A 26,386-nucleotide genomic window follows, 5' to 3' on the forward strand; every position below is an offset into this window, starting at 1 on the left:
GGCTGGGGATGCAGCAAAGCCCAAGCTCCCCCCGAGACACCTGCCCCTGGGGGCCTACCTTCACTCCTCTCAGATGAGCAGTCTCGCAATCGCTTTTTGTCAAAGGCAGGAGGCTGGGCAGAGCGCTCTGGCGCTCTCTCGGCCTTGGACACGGCCGAAAAATCGTCTAAAGGCGGCCTGTGTGCCTTGTCTGCTTGGGCTTTTTGATGGGAGCGCTCTGAGGAGGGGAACAGAGAAAGAGCTATGAAATGCCTGTTTTCACCTCTCTTTCTGCTGGCACAGGAGATTCGGGCAGAGTTTTCCAGCTGCACAAATTGTCCACACCACGGGGGTGGCCGGGGAAGTGTGCTCAGAGCTGCGGCACTGCTGACACCGAGCACGGGAAGGTCCCTACAAACCTGAGCTGCACCTGCACACAGCTCACCTGCAGCCCTGCCATAGCCCTGCCTCACCCCCAGGAGCAGGACCTGAAGGGCATCATCCTCCTCCTCCTCCTCAGACTGGCCAGGGCAGGGGCAGCACTTACTGGCCGCGGTGAAGAAGGAGTTGACCAGCTTGTGGCGGTCCTTGCGCGCGGGGTCAGCCAGGCTGGGGGGCACGGGGGCTCTGTGCTTCAGAGACAGCTTCTTGGGAGGTTTAGTTTTCTCGTAGGGCTTGTTCTGCCACTGGGATTTCAACATGCTCTGGAAGTGCAGGCTCATCGGCACATCTGCAAGGGGTATTAATCCAAATTAATCACGCAACAAAGAGCTGTGGTCCCATCGCCCTGCCCCAGTGCTCCCAGTAAGAGCAGCCCCTGATGAACATGCAAGCACAGACTGTCAGACCTAGGCTTCCATACGCTTTCCCCATGTTCAGGAAGGACCTGCAATAAATCCCAGCATTTGTAATCTGCAGGTATTTGTGAAATTCCTACAGGATTCAAAGCCCAAGCATATCCTGGCAGGAGAACAAAGTTTTCTTTGACGGAAAACTCCTATGTCTTCACCTCTGTTAGGTATCTCATGTGGTGCTATCTGAGATCTGACTTCCAAGAATCTGAGGTATCTCAGCACCAAATCTGGGCTGGAAGAGAGAAATTCAGGCTAAATCCTCAATTTCAAGTCAAGCCAGAAGACAACCAGGCACTGCAGCATGTTAATCTGCCTGATGTGGCACCTCAACCATGAGAAGCTGTGTGTGACCACACCAAGGGGCCCCAAGGGCACGAGGAACTCCTGGCTGGAAGCTGAACTCCTGTCCTGTACTTCCCTCCCAGTTTTAGGGATTGGAAAGCCCCAGCAGATCCAGGCAGGCAAAGAGGATGGAGCTGGCAGAGCATGGGCTGGAGCTGGTAGGGACTTGGCTCCCTGGAAAAAGCCAGGACAGCTTCATTCCAAGTACCGTGGTGGTTCAAGCTCTCACCCAGCCCCTTGCTAAGGAAGGGCAGTCACAGGGTGATGGCAGTTCTTTGGTCATCACTGCTGGCTTGTGGGCACACGTCCCAAAAAACAGAGAGGGGCCAGGCCAGTCCTTCAGGGATGCTGCCATCCACTGGAGTGGTCAGACTTGGGGAAAACAGTCTTTGCTCCAGATCTGCTCATCTTTTGCTTTCCCCTCCCAGTTCACATCCCACACCATCTGTGGAAGGAGGGGACAGGTTGAAGGGAGGGGGAGAAGGCAGGACAAAACGCTGTCAGCAGGAAGTGAGCTCTCTGCTGGTTTGGCAGTGCCCTGCTGGCAGCAGTGACACCATCCCTCCTCCCCCTGCTCCTCGGGAAGCAGTGCAGGGCTCCCAGGGACCGGCAGATGGCAACCACAGTGAGCCCAGCGCTCATCCTCCCTCCAAGGTTATTACATCATCCAAAAATTCCCAGCGAGAAATCGAACCAGAAAAAAAAAAAATTGCCAACAAAAAAAACCCCACACCACCCTGAAAGGAAGGGGACAAAGAGGACAAAGCTTTGGTGGAGCACAAGTGCAGGGGTTAAAGGCCTTGCTGGCTGTGTCCTGCTTGCCAGGGGAATAAGTGAATAAATAAATAAATGATCTTTTCCTCCTGCAGTGCCTGGCAGTTTTGCCCTTGGCACACTGCTCTGGAGATCCCGGCTGGCACCGAGAGGCAGCTCAAAGTGAAAGTCAGCACATGCTCACAGCTGTGCCCCAGCAGCAGGAATCCTCAGCGAGCTCTGCACACACAGCAGCCCCAGCAGCAGCCTGGATTCATGCTCAGAGACACCTCAGTGCACCCCAAGCACCAGGCACAGCCATTCCCCCACCTGAACACGTTACCTGGCTTTTCTCTGGGATAGGAATCACCCCCATCCCAAAAAATCAACCCTAGCCAACTGCTTTAAGCATTAGTGAATAAATAAAGTTCACCAGTACTGGAAAATGGGTATTCCTGCACAGGTGTTGTAAGCTTTACACCAATTAGTTTTAAATCCAAAGTTTTTTAATCTCATGCAGCCAGAACTGATCTTCTACCCTGTGAGCCAGCTGCAGGGAGCCCTGAAAATGGGAAGAATATGGGATAATTTGTCTGGTGCCTCTGCTGCAATAGCACCCAACAGGTTGTCTCCCCATTTCCCAGGATATTTGATTTAGCACTACAGAGGATCACAAGTGCTGTGAAACCAGAAAATAAATTCCTGCTTCAGGACTTCATTAAGTTCCTTGAGCACTCCTGATCAGAGCTGTGTCTTTGGGAGGGGAGTGATCTAGTAAAAATAGCACCAATTTACTATTTTAGTCTGGTTTAAATATAGTGCTAATGAAAGAGGCCACACTAATTGCTCACAGACACTCCCTGCATTTCCTACCGTCACACGAAGTTTGTGAAAAGCTGGAATTTAAACCCAAGCACACACATTAGCCCAGTGACTTATCCCAGACCAACCACCTGACACCTCCATGGGAAGCCAGGCCACCTTCCACTGTCCCAGCTTGCTCCAAGCCCTGTCCAGCCTGGCCTTGGACACTTCCAAGGATGGGGCAGCCACAATTTCACACCTCAAGCAGCCATGAACTCCCACCAAGGGAAGGAACCACTGTGATCCACACACTTCCCAACGCTCCTGATAAAAGCACCAGTTGAAGAAGACTCTGCAAACTACTCTTCCCTTGGGAAAAGTCCCTACACATGGAATTTGTGAATAGCCCACGGTCAGGGCTGGTTAATTATTCCTCTCTTAATGATGATTAACCCTGAAGCTGTAACACAGGAAATCGAGTGTCCTAACGGGAACATCCCTTCTTGCTGCGCCCACTGAACCATGCAAGATCATTTTCAGTTCCTCACGAGGTCAAAAGAATTTCCTGTGACAAACCAATCCACAAATCATTTCATACAGACGGACAAACTCATGGAAGCAAATATTTCTCAAGTGCTTTAGAGCCCCAAAGACCCCAGAGCCAGGTCCCAGGAAGGACTCCCAGGCACTTCTTGGCTTCCCCACCGTGAGCGAGGCTGCGGGGTGAGATTCCCAAAACACATCCCAGGTGTGACACCTTCCCAGCCAAGGCTCTCATCTCAAAACCACCAGCAGATGAACAGGTCTGGCTGTACCCCAGCAGACCCTGGCAGCCAGGGGCACCTCCCCAGCACCCCCCGCAAGCCGCAGGAGCCGCGCTCACCATCCGGGAATGACAGGACAGGATGGATGCAGGAGTCCAGCTGGGACAGGCGTTCCAGCAGAGGGGCATCGTACTGGATCTCCAGCGTGGAGGAGCTGCGGGTGCCACACAGGGCACACGAGGGGTTCACGTCGCAGCTGCAGCGCGCCAGGCTGCCACGGTGGGCCTGAGGGGACACGGGGGACACGTCACAGCCGGCCCGGGGACAGCGCGGGACGGCTCGTGGGAAACATCCAAAAAGCAGCTTTGTTTCTTTAATGCTCCTTTACATATAAATATATACTGTATTTGTATCTAAAACAGTTAAAATCAAACCTGCATTTTATAGATTATAGCCACGTTTGATTATCAATAAATATAGAATAAATTCATTTTATTTCTGTATAATTTATTATATTAAATAGCTGTTATGTGACATTTTATAATATTGTTTAAAATTATACTTATTATGCATAATACATAGCATATTCAATATTAACTGTATATAATATATAATAATAATTATATATTATATACAATAATAATTATATATTATATACAATAATAATTACACATTATATAGAATAATAAATAATCTATATATAATTTTTATTTAGAAATATAAATACATTAAAAAATTTAATATATGCACACATACACCCCCCCCTTTTTTTTTTCTCTACCTTGTACAGAACCTGTTAATTTAGTCTGGCCTCACGAGAGGATGTTTTCACTTTGCATAAACACAACTGAAAACTATGACTTACCAGCACAGACAGTTTAACAGCTGCTAAATTTGACTAAAAGTGTTTAATTTTATCTAAGTTGAAACCTCATTTATAAAAACCATGAGGCAGCACAATTCTGCTGTCAGAGAAGGGGCAAAGAATCCATTTTTAGTTCCAGTGGGTCAGAGCCATCATTATATGCCAGGAGCTGACACTTGCAGGGACATTCTACAGAGTGACAAAGGTGGTTCTCAACCTTGTTCCTTAATCCAGGACAGTCACAATTCACAGATTTATAGACTTGATACAGACTTCATTTGTATGAAACCACTGCAAGCAGACATATAACTGGATATAAACTCCATGCAGAGAAAACAATCCCTGATTCCCCACCAAAATGGAAGAATGGATCAAACTGAATCCTGCAGAAGCCTGTTCTGAGTCAGAATTATCCAAATGATTTCCATGAATGACTTGAAGGATGGGAGAGAATAACCACAGCAAACAACACTACACTGGGAAGGGCTGCTTGAAGCAAAGAGCTGGAAGCTCACTCCTGGTTACAAGTTAAGAGAAATTATCCAAAATAAATCAAATTTGCACTGAGAGCAAATGCAAGAAGCAGATGCAGTGCCCAGAGAAGAGGAGGAAGGGGCAACTGAGCAGTTACGTTGCTGCCTCTAGAAGTTCTGCCCAGAGGATGTGGAGGTTGTGATGGATCCAAAAATGAGCATGAATCAGCAGTGCAGTACCACTGCTGGGAACTAATTAATTAATAAAAAATAAGAAAGATTAAGCCCACAGGGCTTTCTAACCAGGATGGCTGAGCAAGGAGAGAGGCAATCCTGCCACTCTGCCCATGTGTGAGCTGAAGGGCTGCCCCCAGCTTTGGGCACAAATTCCCATAAAGGTGTGCACTGAATTGTGAGGAAAACAATAAAAACATTACAGGACAGCCACTTTCTGCTGGGCAGGGGAGTGGAGGCAAGTGGACATGGTATTTCTGGAGCACGACTTGACTTGGCCATGACTCAGCTGTCTCTGGAATGACTGGAGGAGGGCTCAGAAATCCCCTGCTCTCTGGTACTTTCATCTCTGGAACTGCTCTTCTGAACCATCTCTGATTACCAAATGTATTTGATGACAACAACAAAGATCTAACACAGAATTTACAGCCAATTCTTCAAGCACTGAGTGCACAAGGCAGCATCCACCACGAGAAAGTTCATCAACTTCCAAATCACTGAAGATCTTGCAAGTAATCACTGCAGAGCTCTCCCAGAAATACCCCAGATAAAACTGCAGATAAGTGATCAGTTAAAGCTGACTCAGCTGAGGAAGAATCTATTTTGCTCAGAAAAATGCTGCTTTTGGAGCTTCTCTTTAAAACATCCGCAGAGTGAAAACCCCCCAACCCTTGTGGGAAAGTTAGACTTGAAACACTTTGTCTCAAAGGTAAGTGGATTTTTGTCATTATGGTTCTGCATGCACAAATAAAGACCCTTATTTCCTTCATTTCTCACTATTTTCCCTCCAACTGACAGTTTATGGTATTCCTAAGAGAAAGTAAAAAGAATTAAACATGGCCCTTCCTCATGCAAGCAATAAACTGCACTTCCATTGAATGAATCCTGCATTAGGGAGAGGAATATAAAAAATAATAATAAAGAAAACAAAACAGGAAGAGACAGGGCATTCATCCCACGTAAGCCTGGGCAAACAGTTGTGGTTTTCCCTTGAACATCAGCAAGTTCCTGGGGGCTTTGCTAATTCCTGTCTCAGAGTTAAGGTTTCCTGATACTTGACTTCTCAGGGCTTCTTTCTCCTGCTCAGACTGTGCCACACCGACCTACCTGGCCTTGAGTTCACCTCAGGTTGGTTGGCTTAATAAAACTCATGAGTCCAGCATCTTCCCTCCCCAGTGACAGCAAAGAAAAATCTTCCAACCTGTTACAACCTCCTCCTTCCCCTCTCCTTTCTTCCAACAGCTTTTACAGCCCTGCCGTCCTGCTCTTCCTTCCTGTTGTTTTTTTTCCCATCTTCACAAAGAGGAACAAGAGCAGAAAACACCCGACTCACCTTTTTGGAAAGGGGCATGATGGTGCTGGGTCGGACGAGGCGCCGCTTCTTGCAGCTGAGGACGGGGCGGGTGCGCGCGGCCACGCACGTCCCGTCCGCGGGGACCAGGGACAGGCGCTGCTTCTTGTGGAGGAGCTCCTCGGCTTCCTGGCCATCTCCCTGAGCGTGTTCTGCCAGGCCAGGCTGCAGACTGCCCCACAGGAGAGGAGCACAAGAAAAGCTCAGTTATTCACGCAGCGCTACCAGCAGGTTCGTGGTTCGCACCGGAGCAAACGCTCCGAGCTGAGTTTAAAGCTCTGCAGTTCATGGCACAACGGGTTTTATCAAAGCAACTCCGTTTTTTGCTTTTACTTCAGTCACCTTCCACTCTCCCACGAACTGAACCTTTGACAAAATACCTATGGAAGCTCTGAACAAAAAAAACAGCACTGAAAGCCACAGAGCAAAAGCCACTCTAGACCTGAACAGCTTTAACCCTAGAATTCAGCTTCCTCCAGAATGAGAGTTTGGGGAATGTTAAGACAAGAGGTTTTCAGGAGTCTAAATGCCAGAGAACATAGAATTTTATAGAAAAAATATTTAACCCTGATGTAAACTCGGTTCTGATGGATATTTGAGATCTCTACCTGTGCCAGCTCCCAGCAGTGACCCCAGAAAGGTGCAGTTAACATCAACCTCTCCTAGGCACAAAGGCTGCAGCAGCCCTGGCATCAATACCCCGTGCCCCCAGCAGATCCCAGCGCAGCAGCGCCTCATCTATGAACCTTTTCATGTCTCTTCTACAAGTGTTTCATTTCTAAAAATGCAAAACATTAAAGCCCTGTGGTCTAAGGCTGTGCAGTTCAAAGGCTACAGGGAAACAAAGGGCTCCGTTACAGCCTGCAGTGTTCCAGCTGCAGCCATGGGCTCCTTGATCTGCTCGCATTACATCGGGGCAGGATCCATCCCTCCCTCCCTCCTTCCCTTTTCCCCTCTCTTTTTCTCTGCCTCCTCAAGGCACGGAGCAAGTGCAACGTTTTTCAAGGGTTTTCAAGTGGTTCAACCCTGTAGCATCAGGGAATGCCTTCCACTTGTTTTCATTTACCCACTTCAAGACTTTGTCAACAAAAGCAGCCTGGAGAAATAAAGAATTTAGGAAGTTTTACTCCCCAGATCAATGGGATTCCTCCGTAACTCATATAAAGTAGGTCAGTGGTTACAGATAATTCTACGAGCAGGGCATTAGTACCTTTGAATCACACAACTTGCAGATGTATTAAAACTACTCATAAAGAAACAAGTTTTGCCCATGCTCCGTGCACAGCTGCCTGCAGGGCTTGTTCATGTAAACACAGCTCAGTTTAATTCCATTTTCAGCAAAACAATGCAGCAGAAAACCTCAAGCAAGCAATCTCTTCCAAAATGTTTCCAGGCATGATCTACTACTGTACTTTTTTTGAAAAAAGACACCATCTGTACCATTCCCAACCCAGTTACAGCCTGGTTTCCAATGGGACATGGCAAAGAATATCCAAGAGCTTACGTGTTAATAACTCCATTGACGGGTCTTGGTGCTCCGCAGGGCTTGGCGGGGTGGGATTCAGGAGTATTTGCAGCAGAAACACCCAAGCTTTCTAGGGGCTGGGATCCAGACACACTCTAAGGAAGGAGGAGAAAAATAGAAATAAATAAGAGCTTCTTAAATAGCCACAATTAGTATAACTGGTCTAGTTGAGGATTCTGAGCTGTAGCCATGGATTTCCACACAGGACTTCAAACCAGGGTTCAGAAGTCACAGTATGAACAGGAGACCAGGGACATAAGGAGATCTTAGGGACAGCAAGAGGATGGATACATGGCAGCCCTTTCATTCCAAGATCCAAAGGACTTTAATTCCCCTCAGGCAACCAGAAGCATGAAAGGCTGAGGCCTTTAAGGAGATTTTAGCATTTTGTTTCCATGGTGCAAACAAGTTCATCACCACCTGTAAACCTCTGCAGTCTCTCCTGCAGTTTGGTTTCTGTTCTGAGCCACGTGGTTGAAAGTTCCTGCCGAAGCACTTTGGGGGAAAACAGGGAGGGAGGGAGAGGGGAACTGACTTGCAAAACTGAATTTGCATTTTAACTTACTACCTGTGCAAACAGAGTCCAAACAGCATTTTAGGGAGTGTTTTAAATGAGTGTGAAGCCAGGCTGTGGGGCTGGGATGGGAGCAGGGTGAGTCTGTAACTCTGAAAGTGCTGCATAAACACAAAGCTGGAAACACCTTTTTGGTAGAGCACAGTGAGTAAAAATCGAGTTAAAAACACTGTGCTCCCCAATCCCTTCTGCCTGAGGTCTGAAACACAAACCCCCTGGCTCTGCAGGGAGCAGCAGGATTGTCACCAAGCCTCCAAGGACACACTGGCTTTGTACCTCCCACCAGTGACATTCCTGCTCTCCACCCTGGTGCAGCCCACCAGTGTGTCCATACCTCTGGCAGTCATCATCAACTTCAGCCCCAACCATGCAGTCCCCTGTTTTTGGTGTCACACATGCTCCTCCCTGGGGTTAAATTGTATTTCTTCCTTTGTGTGACACTTCCTACACTCCCTGCCCTGTCTCTCACTGGGGTTCCCCCTCTGAGCACACACAGTGGTTATGTGGTTCAAGTACCAAAAAAAAAAGGCAAAAGCAAAGCTCTGACACCACACAGATGGTCAGCCAAGCCCCCTGCTTGGCCCTGACTCTATCCCAAACCCATCTGGATTGTGGTGATTAAATCTTCCCAGCAAACACCCCCCAACTCAATAAACAACAAAACCAGGCCATGGCACTGCTGGATTAACGGTTTCCAGAAGAGGAGACACCTGAGTCACCCAGGGAAGGGCAATTCATAGCAACTCAGACAACTTCTGCCTGGGCCTCTTTGAGGAACTTTGCAGGGGTTTTTACACTTCTGCTAAAAAAGATGTTTCTCTTACGGGGGAGCAAAGACAGGATGAGACCAACTCTGCCACCCAGAGAGACGGAGGAGGGAGATCAGATCACACCTGAGACATCAGGTAAACTCAGCAGCCCAGCCAGGTGAAGTCATGCAGGAGCTGAACACTTTCCCTCTGCTTTCCAGAGGCTTGGCAAGGCTGAGCCTCCACGTGACACCCGCCAGAGGCACCCCTGGTGCAGCAGGGCGGGTACTCATGACTCATAAGCTCTTTTGAAATCCTTTATTTTCTTCTACAGAAAGGGTCTTAAAAGGAGGAACTTCTTCTCCAAGAGCTTGCTCTGTCTTGGTGGTTCAAGATAGGAACAGAGGGACTCGGCTGCTTCCTGTGGAGAAGCTGGAAAGCATCAATCCAACATGCATTTATCAGGAGCAGCCCAGGCTCCCTTTATCACCCTGAGATGGGTGTACCCGACACAGGAGCAGAGCCAACACCTCCTGCACTCTCACTCTCCTGCCAGCTCCTGGTGCACCTCCCAAGGCCGTGCTGTCCTCCAGGGCTGCCTGGGCAGCCAGGCTGGGATCCAGAGCAGCATCCACAGCACCAGGATCACACCCCTGCTCCTGACTCTGAGCTCTTTTATGTGCTTTGGGTCCAGAAGTCCAGGTCCTTCAGACCCCTGGGAATCTTGGGGGGTGTAGAAGATTCAATTGTAGCACATCTGCTGTTGCACATCAGCTGTGTGCAGACAGGTCATGAGACAACACCAGGAATGTCCCCTGCATTCCCAAAAAACCCTAACAAAAGCAGGCAGGTTCAGATCTTCACCTATTACTAGAAATATTTCATTAGGGGACAATATCAAGTGCAGCACCCTCACTAGACAAGCAATCCAAGGAACCAAAATCAGCAGCCAAGTAATGTCTTCAGGGCTTCATGTCATTTCCATCTTCAGACAAAAATATTTATTCACCTACTGAGCTTCCATTTCCCAGAAGATATTCCCAGGCTTTATTTGCAAAGCCCTTCCCTCCACTGGTGATAGGATTAGTTCCTCCTGGGGATTATCAGCCCCATCCCACGTAGGAAGCCGATGCCCAAGGACACGGATCCGAGGCACTCACGAGGGGAGGAGATCCAGGGGAGCTGGGGATGAGACAGGATGGATTCCTCCCTCTGCTCCACACTGCAGATGTGTCTCTTACTCTGCCAGTTTGGGGGGGAAAAGGCCTGGAGGGTGCCAAAATGATAAGCACCTCTCCAGGAAAGGAGATCCCTTTCCAGTAAGAGCCACGGGAACGTCTCTGGGTAATCTCTGGCTCGGAGCAGATCAGGGCTCTGACTCAACACCCTGCCCTAATGAGCAGCCCTAATTAAGCACAAACCCAGGGGCTGGGTGCCGGAGGCAGTAGTTCCAGGGGTGACACTTCCAGCAGTGTCACAGAGAAGCTGGGAGTGTGGAGTGATGTGGGAGTCCCCGTGGAAGGGGAATAAACACCCTTTCCAGAAGCAGGCCAAGAGGGCTCACAGGGCTGCAGCAGTGGCCACAAGGAAGTACCAAGCAGAACCTGCAGAAGTTTCAGGGACCACCCTTCTCCTCCTGCTCCACCACAACTTGCAAATCCTCTATTTTAATTCATTGCCGCATCCCCCAGGATCCAAAGCAATCACAGGCAGGATGAAGAGTACGATCAAGCCTTCAGTCTGTGCCCTACATTTCTACATTAAATAATAAATACCTGGCACTCTGCATAGTTTCCAGTGCATCTCACTGCAATCATTAGTGCCCTTTCCAAGGGGGAATGCTCAGGCAGATATTAAATAGCCACATCTTTAGCAGCCTTTGCTAATCACGCTGCTCTCAGTTTGAGGTACTTTTTTTGCTGGAGGGAAAGGATTAGTTAAGATTTTAAAGCTTCACAAAATGCTAATGCATATTACAAAGGTACCCCCAGGAACTCTGTTCTAAAAGGTGTTTAAATCCTACTGTTTATTAACCCCAAAACAACATGGGAGGGGGTGAGCTGCTGACCAAGATCAGTGATTCCCACCTGGAGTCACAGCGAGGAGCTGCTCCATGAGGCCAGCCCCATGGTCTGAGCATCCCTCTGCCCCACAGCTTAAGGGATGAGCCTTCCCTCCCAAAACTGGTGCAGGTGAAGCTCCTGGACCAGTCAGCCCCACAGTGGCACTCACCAGCCTGTCGGCCCCAGGCTCCAGCCTAACTTCAGCTCTAAGGGGACGGGACGAATCATCTACGACAGGGTCAGCGGGCGAAGCTTCACCAAGGACTATCAGCCCCTGCAAGAGAGGAACAGCAATGAACTGCAGATCCTTTGGTGTCCACAGGGAAACTGCACACCCACCGTGCCACAAACCCTGTTCCCCACAAGAGGAATGAACTGCAGATCCTTTGGTGTCCACAGGGAAACTGCGCACCCACCGCCCTGCACAGCAGCACCTCAATTCCCACCACGGCTTCCAGGCGTGATGCCAAACCCAATCCCCTGCTGCCTGGCTTTCCTTGACATCTCAGCTGACCCCAGAGAGGGAAGGACAGTGGCTGGAGGCAGCTCAGCCTCTGAAGCTCTGCCTGTCCCACGTGCCAGCCAAGCCAGAGGAGATTCCTGCTGGAGCACAGAGCAGCAGCAGCTGCCCTCACCCTGCAGAGGGGAACTTGCCACCACAGCCAAGCAAACAATTCTGAGCAGGTGACAAAAAATGTACCAACTTGTTACTCTGAGCAGACTTCCCCCTGCCCCCCACAAGAAGCAATATTTACAAAAATTCAGTAAGGAAAGAAAGACATTGCTATAAAGTCAGTGTGACAAACACAGCGACTGAGCACTGTTTTATCAGGTTTGACATATGCTGTCCTGTTCCTCTTTAACTGAAGCTTAACCTAAAGGCAGGACTGCTTTGCTCTCAGAACAACACAAAGGGAAATAAAATCATTGTAATCAAACAAGGAACTGTGAAGGAGCTGTTCAGATCAAAACCAGGCAGATCAGTCACCTGAAAACAATTCTGGAGGACACACAGTGTGTCACAGCAAAGTGAGCCTGGAGATTATGCATATTCTGGGCTATATTATAACAAAGGAGGGCAAAATGTGCAAGGGATCAGGGAGTTGGTGGAGGTCAAGAACACAGCCCAGGACAAAGACAAACCCCAGTGAGTAGCATTTGATCAAACAAGGAACTGTGAAGGGGCTGTTCAGATCAAAACCAGGCAGATCAGTCACCTGAAAACAATTCTGGAGGACACACAGTGTGTCACAGCAAAGTGAGCCTGGAGGGAACCTGGGCACATTATCTGGAGAGAGGACAGAGCCACAAGGCTTCCCTCAACAGCCTGCTATTTTTAAGTGCCTGCAAACAGGGTATTTTACAACCAGCCCTGAGCACAGCTCCCTGATTTGGTGTTTTCCTCCACTTCTCACCAGGCTGCAACCGAGCTGAGCTCAATGTGCTGAGAGCACAATTCCTGCTGAGACTCCCAGGCAGCAGTTTACCCTCAAAACACAGGCTTATTTTTGACTGCCTCGTCCTTCCCTTGCTTTGATCTGACACAGCAATGTGTCTTTCTTGAAGGGTACACTGGGATGTAAACTCTAACATATAAAGGTAATTAAACTAAAAAAGAATGTAATCAGATTTCTTTGAACTTTAGAACTTGTAGAACTCTGAATTCCTGCAGCAGCTACATTTTAACCTCCTTATGGCCCAATAAACTGGAGTTAAGTTATATTGATAGAAAAAACAAGGTGTTTCCAAATTCTTTAACTGTTTTCCTTGTACAATTTGAAGCCAAATTCATTCCAACAAGCTCGTGTGTTACTGAAACACAGGGTTGTTTCTCCAGTCTCCTATTCTTGCTCCAAGCCCTTTTAAGATGGTCTCTAGTTTTTCACTGGTGCAAACAGAATCTGTTTTACAACCATCCCAGAGCTCAATGACATCAAGATAACAACAGCTGGGTGCAAGAATAATCTCCAGCAAGTCCCATCAGAGATGGGGCATGTGATAGAATGTGGTTCTGTTTTTTTACTTCTTCAGGCAGAACAGCCACTACCCAAAACACTCAAATTCTGAACGCCCCTGCACCTTAAGCAACATGTTTTATCTTAAATTTATGTATTGGGGTATCACAGTTGAGTTTTGGTTTGAACAAATCAGAGAGGATGATCCTGCTGGCCAGAACCTCCTTTCAGACCTTGAGGCTGCAGCCTTATAAAAACACAGGGGATGCTTGTAACCATTTCATGAGCCTGTCAAGTTGCCATCACCTGGTGAAAGCCCTGAACCTTCCACATCATTACCTGAGTTTTCTCGTTTCTTCCATTACTTAACTTCTAGCATAAAAACCTTCAGCTATTTTGCATTTTGTACTTAAAACCATGCTGCAATGTCAGCTTAAAGACAGAAAGGAAGATGATTCTTCCTGAAGAATCATTCATCTGCCCACTTCCCAGAAGCCTTTTGCCCTAATCTCAGTAATGGATTCTGCTCACAAGCCGTGCTCTTCCACCTACTCATTTAGAGCCCTCACTCACTCAATTAAGCCTGTTTTTCTGCACAGCTGCATCAAAGTCCAGTCTCCCTCCCCTGCTTTCTACCCCCTGCAAGCCTCTCCCCACCACCCCCAGAGCAGCACACATCTTGGGAAAGGCCTTTGCCAGACTGAATTCCTGAGGATCTCTCAGTTGATGCAATACCAGGAGCCTTCTTGCCACAAACTCCAGACATTCCTTCCTCCAAGGCCTGACATTTACATGTGCATGCCTGAACAAGTCTCCACAACAATCCCTGCCTCATCCCTTCTCTGCTCTCCCCCATTCTCCCACCATCTGAGAGCAACACTAAAAAAAAAAAAAAACCTTCCACAGGGAAAGGTCAGCACCAAAAAATGATCTTTTTTTATGGAACAGACTCAATTTTAAGCCTGTTCAGATAGCATCTGAACTAACTTCCTCTACAGGCCACTCCCTTTCCCACTAAATCTCAGCTGGTTTTATCCCCATCCTCAGCTACTCCCAAAAAGAAAGAATGGGAAGGTTTTAAAAAAAATATCAAAGAGAAAGGCTTGAGTGATGGGGAACAGCATCACACATGCAACAGCACCAGCTCTGCTCAGCACCAAAGACTGACTCTAAAGCAAGGTACTGCTCCCTTCACGTTATCATACTGCACCAGGGACAGGAATTACACTCAGCCCATGCCAAATTGCATTACAATTAGTCACAGCTTTGCAATCTGCTTTGGGAGAGAGGCAGGAGGGGAAAAGCCTCAGACTTTGCATCTGCACTCTGGAGTCAGAAGGAGCCATCAGGAGGCAAAGCAGAAGCACAGTGCCCAAAGGCCTCCTGCCCCATCCTGCTCCATCCCATCCCATCCTATCCCATCCTGCTCCATTCCTGCCCCATCCTGTCCCATCCCACTCCATCCCATCCTGGCTCCATCCTGCCCCATCCTGCTCCATTCCTGCCCCATCCTGCCCTATCCCATCCTGGCTCCATCCTGCCCCATCCTGCTCCATTCCTGCCCCATCCTGCCCTATCCCATCCTGGCTCCATCCTGCCCCATCCTGTCCCATCCCATGCTGGCTCCATCCTGCCCCATCCCATCCCCCTCCATCCCATCCTGGCTCCATCCTGCTCCATTCCTGTCCCATCCTGCTCCATTCCTGTCCCATCTTGATCCATCCTGCCACATCCCATCCCATCCTCTCCCATCCTGCTCCATTCCTGCCCCATATCCTGTCCCAACCCGCTCCATCCCACCTCCATCCCACTCCACCCTGCCCCATCCCACTCCATCCCATCCCATCCCATCCCATCCCATCCCATCCCATCCCATCCCATCCCATCCCACTCCATGCCATCCCATGCCATCCCATCCCATCCCGCTCCGTTCCTGCCCCATCCTGCCCCACCCCACTGCCCCCTGCCCCATCCCAGCCCTCACCTTGTTGGCTCTGATCTGCTTGTAGATGTCCGTCTGCTGCCGGATGCGGTACTCCAGGTCCGACACGTGGGCTTGGAGCCAGTTCCAGCGGCTGACGATGGCGGCACGGTCTGCTGCCCACCTCCACTCTGCCCTCCGCCTCCTGCAACACACACAGCATGGTTCTCAGGGTGATTTTAATTACACAGACCACAGAAATCCAAGGAGAACTGACAGACGGATCAAAAGCTGCATTCCGGATGGCAGGATTGATACAATCTCACCGCTGCTAATAATTACCAAGGAATTACAGACGTGCTGCAAGGGCCTTGTCTCTGCAGAGCAATATTCCAACATCTGCTGGCACCCAGTGACTGAAGTCTTCAAAAAAACTCTCTGGCATTGGTTGCCAAATCCACCTGAACAGCAGCTTGTACCATGTGGCCACAATTAAACCTCAGTGACAAGTTTCACAACCACCACTGCTGGGGTTTACAAGTTGGAGAGGACCAAGAGGGCCAACCCTGCACAAGCTGCTCCTCTGCAATGGTGTGCTGCACAGGACAGAGCAGGCAACAGCAAAGCAATCCTGATTTCTGCATCTGATGGAAGCACCAAGCAAATAAAGAAACCAGGAAATAACATCAACTGTCATCAAAACACCCTCAATCCCTACTGCTGCACTTCAGGGCAGACAGGAACAGAGAGATGGTAAGGAATGGATAAATCCACGGCTCCACTCTCCATGTTAAAAGCCACAGTATCATGAATATATACCCTAAGCACACTGATTCATGTGGATAAACATTAAGGCTGCCCAGAAAGCAAGAAAACCCTGACATGGTGTGGAAACAGAGCACCAGCAGAAAGTGCTGACAAATCCAGTGTTGCTGCACAAAGCCTTTGCCACATCTGGATACTTAGCAATTAAGAAATTAATCACAAAATAATTCCCTTTGCCCATCTCCCCCCCTCCTTCTGGGTAGGAATTTTGAACCAGCCAGAGCATGTGGGGCAGAGGAGCCACAGCAATGTCCAGATGTTTCCTCCAAAATCAACTAGAAAGTCTTCTGCTGAGATTAACCCATTTCAGAGCTGAAACCAGCCACGACAGCAGAAGCAGCACGTGGTAAATGAGGTTTTGTACTGAGGCAGCCCCAGCTGCAGAGATGGGAAGGAGCAGAAATCATCAAGTTCTTCAAAAGATCTGCACCTCCTGGGCCTCTGCCCTGATTTAGGCATAACTGCTACCAAATGCACTTGCCTAAAAATGAAATAAATACAAAAAAGCCCCAGGGTTATTACAAGTTTCAAATCAACTCATAGAAATACCCTGAAAAGGAGGAGTTAGTTGCTTCAAACTGCAAGTGAAAAACCTGCATTTAGAACAAGACACGTTATCCATATTCCTGCTGGACCTCTGGCTGTCCCTGCAGAGACAGGGACACGTTCCCAAAAACAGGCAACAGCATCTGCTGCCTTCTGCCCCCCAGCCTTCTCCAAAACACCTTCAGGAGTTCAAGTCCTTCCCTCTGCAATACTTCCCTGTGTAAAGCCAGATTTCAGCAGTTTGTTCTTTGGGGAGCCACAGAGCCCTGGGAATTTTTAGCAGTAAGTTTTCAGAATCAATTGCTGCTGAGAGTACATCCCAAGTGCCAATTCCCTAAGTTTGCCTCTCCCAACATTACAAAGCACCTCTGCCTGCTGGAACACTGGACTGTGCTGATAAACACAGCCTATTCTTTTGCTCAGATTACACAGAAATTGAGATAAGTATGAAAAGAATAGTTTTAAATCCATTTAGTTTCTTAAGTGAAACAGCAGCACAAGCAGCAGCAGACCTGCTCCTCACCTTAAAATCAGGACACATCCTACCCCAGAAAAACCCACTGGATTTGAACCAAAAATAACCCAAGAAAGAGAAACACAGTAATGTACACTTCATCCTCTGACACCCTGCGGCAGCAGTGGAGGAGGGGAGGAACAGAATGATGGCTCAGCCACACTTTCCAAAACAGCACCCAGCGTAGTGTCTCTATATTTAGAACTGAGCCTTTCCCAGTTGGGTCCCACCCTTCCCTGCAAGTGCTGGCAGCAACACCATGGGATGGATGCTCCCTCGTGGGGATCAGCTCTGGGACAAGGACCCACGGATCTTCCTCAGCTTTAATTCCTCTACAAGCATTTTGTGGAAAGGATTCTTTTCTCATCTAGCATTAGAAAGGAGCAACCATGGATAACACAGAGTGTGATGTCCTGCATGACCACTGGGGATCTGAAACCTCGGCTTGCTCTGGGGGAGAGGAAAACCCTCTCCTTTCTTTCTAAACCTGAAATGAGTCTACAAGGGAAATGGAGAGGGACTCTTCACAAGGGCACGGAGTGACAGGACAAGGGGGAATGGCTTCAAAGTGATAGAGGGAAGGGTTAGATTGGATATTGGGAAGAAATGCCTCCCTGTGAGGGTGGTTACACCCTGGCACAGGGATCAGGGACACCTCCACTGTCCCAGGCTGCTCCCAGCCCTGTCCCACTGGCCTTGGGCACTGCCAGGGATCCAGGGGCAGCCACAGCTGCGCTGGCACCTGTGCCAGGGCGTGACCACCCTCTCAGGAAAGTATTTCTTCCCAATATCCAACCTCAGTCTCAGTTTCAAGTCCCTCAGTCAGCCCATCCGCCCACTTGCCCATGCTGCTTTCTGCTGAGTCCATGCAGCTGAATTCCAACCAGGCAGACAGAGACAGCCCCAACAAACGGAGGGAATTAGAGATTAGCAGACTTATTTTTCACCAGGAGACTGCCCTACTAAAGGCCCAGATGCAAAGTGAGCAGAGCAGGCCCACCAGCTGCTGCTAAACCATCCTGGTAATGACATGGAGCAGCACAGAAAAACGGAGCTAGAACTGATTTCAGATCAGAAAGTTACAGGCTGGAGGGGAGCTACATTAGCAGATCCACTTCTAGGAACCAGCAGAATGAATGAGAAACAGCCACCAGGGTCTGGAGGGAGATTGTTTCTGCCACTCCAAGCACTTGAGCAAACCCAAACCATCTTGATGTGAAATGAGGAATAACAGGTCACGCTGGAAGAAACAGTCGGTGCCAGAAACACACCACAGAAACACTGAGAAACTCTGCAGGCAGCCAAGCAGGCTGAGAGCTGGAACAGCCATGGGAGGGCTTCACTGGCAACCAGAGAATGCCTTTGGCACTGATGCCAGGAGGCGGCACAGCCCAGGGCAGCCGGCGGAGCCTCGGACACTCACAGATTAATGCCACAACATGAGGCAGTAAGCTCCAGCTTTCCAGGCACTTTCCATATGGTTCCCCTCCTCCACTCTGTACTGGCGTATTCCCAGGGGCTCTGCTGTCCCCTGGAATGCAGTCACCTTCCAGTGGCTGTATTTACTCTCCTCTTTCCTGCTTTGGACAGAAGAAATCACGTCAGAGTGATTCAAAGCTCTGGGATTTGAGCCTTTCCCCCCCAGGGACACTCAGTTCAGCCTCCCTCACCTTCCAGAGACAAACTGGGAATATTTGAGTCCCTCCCACAGAGGAGCCTCACCACGACACTGGGACAGAGCCCAGGAGCTACAGGATGGGACTTTTCTTCAATAAGATAACCAATTCAGCTGCTATTTTCCACTTTGCTCCTGTCCCTGTATATTCTTCACATTCATTCTTCAGTTTTATTATCATTATTATCATTATTATTATTTATTATTTTGGATCAATGCAAAACCATATCAGTGTGTGGAGCAAGAGTTAAAGCTCTGCCAAACCCACTCTCATGATGACTCTGAGGGAGGAAGAGAAAACCCCACAAGGCTTGAGAACAATCTCATTAGCTGATCGTAACATTTCTGCCTGCAAAGAAGCCAAAGTGAACAATTTGTTCAGCTGAACACCCGCCCCCACCCCTGGACAGAACCATCAGCTTTGAAGGGCTCTTTATTCCCAGCATGTGCTCGGCACTCTGCTGAATCTCCTTCCAACCTCCCCTCGGCTCATTCATTCCCATATTCACACAAACCCAGGACCTCCACAGCCTGGGAGTAGAGACTTATTTCTACTGAAAAGCCCCCACTGCTCAGGGAAAACTTGGGAGCACAAATCCTAAAGCATGAGCAGGGCTAAGCCAAGCTCCTGCCCTAAGACAGAAGTGCCCGGTTTCTCAGCAGTAAACTAAAGAGCACTGTTTTATTTCCTCCTGTTTTAGCTCCGAGCAGCACTGCTGGCTGTGAATGACACCTGCACAAACCGTGCCAGCAGCCCCGGCTCCCCGGCCACGCCGGGGTCTGGCTGTGCTGCAGGAATGGAGTTAAAGTTCTGAGCAGAGCAGCTCCAGAGCACTGCCCAAGGCTGGACTAGATGGTCTCAGAGGGCTTTTCTGACTGGAAGCATTGCAGGGCTCTGTGAAGGTGGAACTCCACAGCCCCAGGTGCTACACCAGGCTGGTGACACAGCATCCCATCCCGGGCCTCGGGGTCGGGATCCTGCCGCGGAGCACAGGGTGACTCACGGGGACACTGAGTCACGGCTGTCTGTGCTGGCCTTCCCCGGCCCATCACAACCCCTGTGCAAACAGAGAACCTCCAGAGAACAGGCAGCAGCTCCCACCAAGGCCTGGAAATGGCAGAAGGCTGTCTCAGAAGTAATTCTGCGCTGTTTCAAATCCAAGTGCCCCAGATCTTTACACCACGACATTTATGCACTGCCCCGAGCATTTGTTCAGCTGACTGTCTGAAAAACAGCCATTCCCAGCTCTAGCTGCTCTTGAGCCCTCAGCAGCAACAATTGTTCTGTGACAATAGCCAAAAATCAGGATTTTATTCTTCCAGCTATGCCAATGGAAGTACTTTGGGCCAATCTGAACCCTGCTTAGCACTCACAGACAAGGGTGTGAGGAGAGAAGGGGAAGGTGGGGGAGCAAGGTGCAGGACAGAAGGTTTGATCAGAGGTGTGGTCACCACAAGCTGCCTGTTACACCAGGAAAACCAACTCACCAGAGGATCAGCAGTCAGCTGAAAAATACCATGTTTTAAGGGAATTTATTGGACCCATTTTTCAGTATAGTTCTCCACACGCTCATGGGCACCGAGGCAGGCAGAGCAGAGCAGCCTGAACTGTCTGTGTGCACTCTGCCTGATCACCATCACCCCAGAAATTAAGGCAGTTTCTTAGTCCCTTGCAGCTAAACCCAGGATGAGAAGGTGACACTACACAAGGCACCAAAGTTTCCTCCAACTGTGTTCAGTTCATTGGGAATTTTTCCCTTAAAGCTCTGGTTAAGATGCCATTCTCAACATTACAAACTATGAACCAAGAATGCCCACATTTCCCTCAAAATGCCTAAAATACAATTGCTCAAGCTTCCAACAAACATCCTCCAGGAGGATATCCTTCTTTTTGCTGAGTAAGGCCCTGTATCAATTTTATAATTTTGCTTACAGCAGCTTCCCAATAGGTCTGGGTTGCACAGGAGAATCATTACCCTTCTTAGACCCAGATTTTTCAGTAGGAGTTGAAATTCTTCCACAAGAAAGCACAAAGCGGCAGAAGCACAAAGCTGATGGAAATTGTGCTCTTCATTTTTTTCTCCCCTTCCCATTAAAGGTGGGATCTCAATAAGAGATTCATAAGTTTCTTCTGGATACAGCAAGCGATGACAGAGGTTTGACATCCTCGCTAACACATCATGAGCACAACCAGCAACAACCACGAGCCATTATCTTGAATATTGCACTTCCATCCTAAAGCTCTCCTTGCTGCCAAAGCAAAGCCCCAGCAGAGCAAAGCAGCCACTTCCCAGCTCCTGGTCTCCCTTCAGCACCATGAGATCACCTCACTTGGCAGCATGGGACGATGTGACTTTCTGGATTGCTGGAAAACAAGATTCCCTGAGAATAATGCCGTTAAAACATCAAAGACGAGAAGGAAGGGGGTGCTCAGTGTTCTAAGCTCTTCAAACAAAACTGAGAGCACAACAGAGAGGAGACAATTACAGCACAGAGTAAACTGTTTGAGAAGTTATTACACTTGTTCCACAGCAAAGGCCTTTGTGTGTAGCAAATAGAGGAGTTTGGTGTCCAAGTGGGGGAGCGCTCGCTGCAGCCCATTAGTGCCACAGTCCCCGGGGAACAAGAATAGAGACTATGCAAATCAGGATCCATTGTTAAAAGGGAAAATTTATTTCACATTCCTGAGCAGCAGTGTTCCTGGAGCATAACAATTGGAGAGGCCCTTCTGCTGAGTACGGCACATTTTTATGCTCCACAGTAAATCAATATTCCATAATACAGAAACTACATGAAGTTACAGCCAGGGTGAGGACAGCAGCCCTGAGCTTTGGTGAGCAGCGCCAACACAACACCGTGTCAGAATAGGACTTATCTGGGACCTGTTTTCATTGTTCAGGAGAGTTACTGAAGGCACGATTCATGGAATGGTTCTCCAGGATGTTAAAACCTTCCAGCTCATGCCATAAGGCCACTGGCACCAACAAAGGCATTTCCTGACTGCTCTCAACTTGATCTACACCACACTAAGTGCCACTACGCTTGTCTCAGTGTCTCAAAGCTTCCCCACTTGGGCAGCACCAGCAAAACAATCTCACCATGAGATATCCAAGAAAAAAGTGGAGTTAATCTCCAAAGCAAAGAACTCTTCCTTGCAAGAGGGGAACTGACTATTCCTTCAGTATTTACCAAACTTCCCAACAACAGAGCTCACTACACGCTGACACAGGATGCAAAAACTTGTTTTCAACTCAGCCACTTCTGATCACTGTCATTCCAGGATGGAAGTGAGCAGGGCAACAAATAAAAACTGCTTTCATTTTCCTCTTGGTTTATCTCGCAGGAGATAGAGTCTTCCTCTCAGCCCCCACCCAGTAAACACTGACAGAGGAGTGAGCAGCACTGGATACTCCCATCTCTCCAGGCATGAAAAAGCTTCAGTCTCTTCACTTCTCATTATGCAGCCGTTAAGACCTGAGGTCAAAGGGTGTTTTGTCATGGCTCATGGGGACCAGGGGGGCTTTTGTTTAACTCCACAGGTTCTGCAGCCCAAGATCAAAATGAAACTTCAGGATAAGTGATTACACTGAAACAGGCTCAGCTCGAGGCCTGGGAAATTTCTGCACTGCTGGGATGACCTCACCCTCCTTATCTGCTCTTTCATGTCCTGGGAGGAAGAGGAGAGAGCTCTGCAAACACGTCTCCAAATGCAGAATTCCGACACAGAATTCGTGAACGCAGCTCTGAGATCACAAAATTACACTCTGCTCTGTACATGGAACACAAAAGCTCTAAGCCCTCCTCACAGAAGTCTCCTAAAAAGTTGGGTTCTTTTCAGTTTTCCTCACAGTACATTAGAGCAAGGAGGCTTTTAAGCTCACACAAAGGCATCACTCAAGAAGTCCCAGAGGATTTTTGACTCCCTATCTCTGGAAATGTTCAAGGCCTGGGGCTTGGAACAACCTGGTCTAGTGGGAGGTGTCCCTGCCCATGGTAGGGGGGTAAGACTGGATAAGCTTTAAGGTTCCTTTCAACCAAAACCATTCTATGATTCTATAAAATCCATTTGTTTGAACCATGTAATCACATCAGGACAAACCAGGTAGAAGCCAGGGAAGATTTCCAGTAGGAGGAGAAGGTCCCAGCAGGGCCAAACATGACTGAAATGGGCTGGGCTTGGAGTAAGGGAGAATACATAGTGGATTTTAGGGGACACAAGCAGCACAGAAGCATCAATGCAGAACTGCATCAGAGGTATGAATTCACCGAGCAGGTGCAGCTCCAAGGCTCCCTGCCTTCCAGGGGAGCAGCAGTCTGCCTCCCAGCCTTTGGGAGAGCACTGGGAGCAAGTTCCATGAGTGCATCCCCAGCTCAGGCCCACTCACTCAGGGGCTTGCCCTGATTTCCAAGCCTTCAACCCCAGTAGCTTCAGAGTCATAGGGAAAAATGAAATTTTCTTTTTTGGCTTGAAGCATGGGGAGGTCACCCCTGCTCAAAGCAACAGGAACACCATGTCTTTTAGGCAAAGAGAACACCCTCTGATGCAGATATTCTCTGTGGTGCTGTGCTCGGCTCCTCTGCAGCCCCTCTTAGCACAAATCCCTACCCAGGCCTCTCCCAGTGCAATTCCCAGCAAAGATCACCCCTTGAGTCTAAACCAGAGCAAGAATAAAGCTACACATCAATATTAAATCTGAAGGTCATTTAGTCAAGGGAAGGGGCAGCCGTGCTATTTCTGGCACCAATCCAAGGAAAGTTCCTCTCTCAACCCAAAGAGCCCTTCCAGTTAACACAGAAACAACACATTTCTGGCCTCTAAGCCCTTTATCTAAGAAATGGGACAATGTAATCCTGGCTGAAGGACTGCTGTATAATACAGGAGCATGGAAAAAGTCCAGAGAGAAATGGAAAGAGAGAGGGAGAACAGGAGACTGATGTGAGTCACGCTATGCTGGGTTTTGCCTGGAGCCAGAGAAACACGGTGGAAAGGGGCCATGGAGCACGGGGATGGCATGGGCAGGGAGAAGGGCAGCTGCTTCCAGCCACTCAGCACCAGAAGCAGCACATCAGAAGGTAAAAAAGATGGACAAAACAATTGTGTTCCGCTGCAAAGATGCAGAAAGGTTTCATGGCACTGGATCAAATCCGAGACCGACATCCCTGGGGATGCAGGGGGAGCTGCTGGTTTGGGGTAGGTAAACTGGGGGTGCAAGAGAAAGGAGCTCTGGACAGAGCTGTTCTGGGGGTGGCTGGAGATGGCCAAAATAAGGCTGTGAAAATCCAGTTGTATTTCCATGAGAAGAAAGGAACAATCTGCATTGTTCGGCCACGTGAAACCCCTTTTATCAGCGACGCTCTGGCACACAAAGGACTGAAGAAATGCTGGATTCAAACATCAAATGGGAGACACAAAAGAGCATCTCTGCTTTCCAAGAAAGGGCTGAGCTCTGACCAGGTCGAAGAATCTTCCAGAAGAGCAACTCTGGCCACTAATGAAGGGCTTTCAGGGAGCTTCCCATCTCATCTGCATTCAACCACCAACACATCGTGTCACTTCCCTCCGCTCCTCATCACAGCTTTGGCACCAAAGGATGTCTGTCAGCACCCTTGAATTTCTCAGGCATTCCTGGCTCCTTTATCAAGTTTTCCATCATTTAATGAATCTGCAAAGCCCTCTGCATGGTCCCACAGAGCACAGTTTAAGAGCCACTGTTTCAGCCTGTGTTATCTTCTGAAGGTGTTTTGCAGAAACAATTGTAAACCCCAGCAGTCTCTGGACAGTAGAGAGGAGGAGTATTTCACCCAACACATGGCAGAGGTGGCACAGCCTGGAGGCTGGAGCTGAACAACAAACGCTGGGTGATGTACTAGGAAGTGATGGAGACAAAAAGGAGCCACTTGACAACTCCTCTGAGGGCTGCAGCTGAGTCCTGTGGGTCCCATGCTCCTGCCCACCCTGCCTTTGGGACAAGGACCAAACCCTCTCAGGTGGCTGGGGAAGGACAGGGGGAGCTTGGCTCCTGCCACAGCTCCACCTGTGCCCTGCTCTGCTCCGGTGCTGCCAAACCATCCTTCAACACAGCCCAGTGCCCTGTGGAACAAGGGCCTCCCCCAAACATAGCTGTAGCCACAGGAGGCCTCTGCCACTCGCTGTGGGCTGACAAAGGCCTTAATGTTTAAACTTACAGATACCCTATTTACTCTGCTGAAAAAGAGCAGGGAGTAATTCAAGCCCTGAGAGCACAGGAGCGTCGGAGGGGGAAGGAAGCGGGATCTGGATGAGCCTGCAGAGCTGAGGTGGCCAGCGCTCACAAACTGAACGCTGGGATTCAGATGTGACCCACCCAAATGGCAGATCCTGTTTGCTGCATGGCCCTGTGGGAGCCCCCAGGATGAGGACAGCCCCGCCAGTGCCACGTCCTCAAGGACTCCCTGCAGAAGAGCTTACACGATTACTTTGGATGATGAACTCTGGAGAGTCCAAATATATAAAATCACATGTGCACATGCAGTTCTCCTACAGAGCCAAAAGGCACTGGCCCACAAGAGAGAACACAGCAACTATCACTGAGAGCAGAGGTAAGGGTTAACTCCAGGTAGGCTGCAAGGAGGAAATCCACACCTAACCAGGGAGAAAAGCAAAGAACAAACAAAAAGGAAGAAAAGCAAGAAGCTGATAGCAGAGTCCATGTTTGTATATCCGTGGTGGGAATCTAATTCTTATTTACTGCATCACAAAGGAAGACCTTCCCTTAGGGAACAGGACACTGCCGAGGTGGAATCCCGACTCCATCCATCTTCTGCAACGTGGCAGAGCAGGGGGGGAAGAATAAAGTCTTACAGTTTAAAAGGCTCAGAGCTGGGCCCCCAGTCCCACTCTGCTGATTCTGTGCTCCATCACAGATCTGCTGTTTGATCCTGGCCATAGTACTTGACATCTTTTTCTCATCTATTAAATGGCCAGAGGAGTTCTGGCTCATGGTCAAGAGGCTCTGTTATCTGTGGGGTATTTATTGTCCCAGGCACAAGATCACTTTAGAGTGGAATGGTTTTAGCATTCCGCTGTAACCATCAATTTACTACCTTCTCTCTTTTAATTAATCAAACACTTGCCAAAAAGGCTCCCTCTGATCAGCCCCACACTCCCTCCCAGGCACAGGGGAGGTGGGTGAAGAAAAGCAGAACAAAGGGAGGGTTTTCACCTTGTGGCATCTCTGATCCTATAGCTGCCCTTCCCTCCCTTGCCAGGCTCTTCTGGAGCAAAATACGTGTCACACACACAAATTTAGGAGTGATTATATGGTCTTCATTTCATTTAGTGAGATTAAAGTGAGAGGTCAGCTGCAGGTTAACAATCCACTCATGTAGTAACTCTGTTGTTTGGGCTTTTTATTAGTTCAGCTACATGAGGCATCTTCAATGTGAATTTGGGGAGCAGGACTGAGCAGCTGTTCCCATGTTACAACTGTGACACCCTCCTGAATGCTTCCTCCTTCTCTCCCTGCACCTCAGGTTCTTCCCAGAGACTCTGGCTATTCCCTAAAGCTGGGGAAAGGACACGCTGTGTTCAGCAATTCTTTTTGTCCCCTTGTGCTCCATTTTCTTTCTTCAATGTCTCAA

At 48.9% G+C, this 26,386-nt stretch overlaps 1 protein-coding gene across 3 annotated transcripts in view; it reads right to left on the bottom strand.

The window, feature by feature from the left end:
- The window catches only part of KANSL1 (KAT8 regulatory NSL complex subunit 1), a 79,363-nt gene that overhangs the window by 7,437 nt on the left and 45,540 nt on the right, over window positions 1-26,386 (bottom strand). For 2 of the 3 annotated variants that reach the window (XM_041426532.1, XM_041426531.1), the window contains exons 3-9: window positions 15,270-15,411; window positions 11,500-11,604; window positions 7,924-8,039; window positions 6,402-6,591; window positions 3,616-3,781; window positions 527-709; window positions 59-217 (exon numbers count right to left, since the gene is read on the bottom strand). In XM_041426532.1, the coding sequence (XP_041282466.1) occupies window positions 59-217; window positions 527-709; window positions 3,616-3,781; window positions 6,402-6,591; window positions 7,924-8,039; window positions 11,500-11,604; window positions 15,270-15,411 (1,061 nt within the window). The remainder of the gene's footprint in view (window positions 1-58; window positions 218-526; window positions 710-3,615; window positions 3,782-6,401; window positions 6,592-7,923; window positions 8,040-11,499; window positions 11,605-15,269; window positions 15,412-26,386) is intronic. The other variant, XM_041426533.1, reaches the window with a different exon arrangement.

Source organism: Onychostruthus taczanowskii, unplaced genomic scaffold (assembly GCF_017590055.1).
Source record: "Onychostruthus taczanowskii isolate IOZ18803 unplaced genomic scaffold, ASM1759005v1 scaffold91, whole genome shotgun sequence".
NCBI lineage: Eukaryota > Metazoa > Chordata > Aves > Passeriformes > Passeridae > Onychostruthus > Onychostruthus taczanowskii.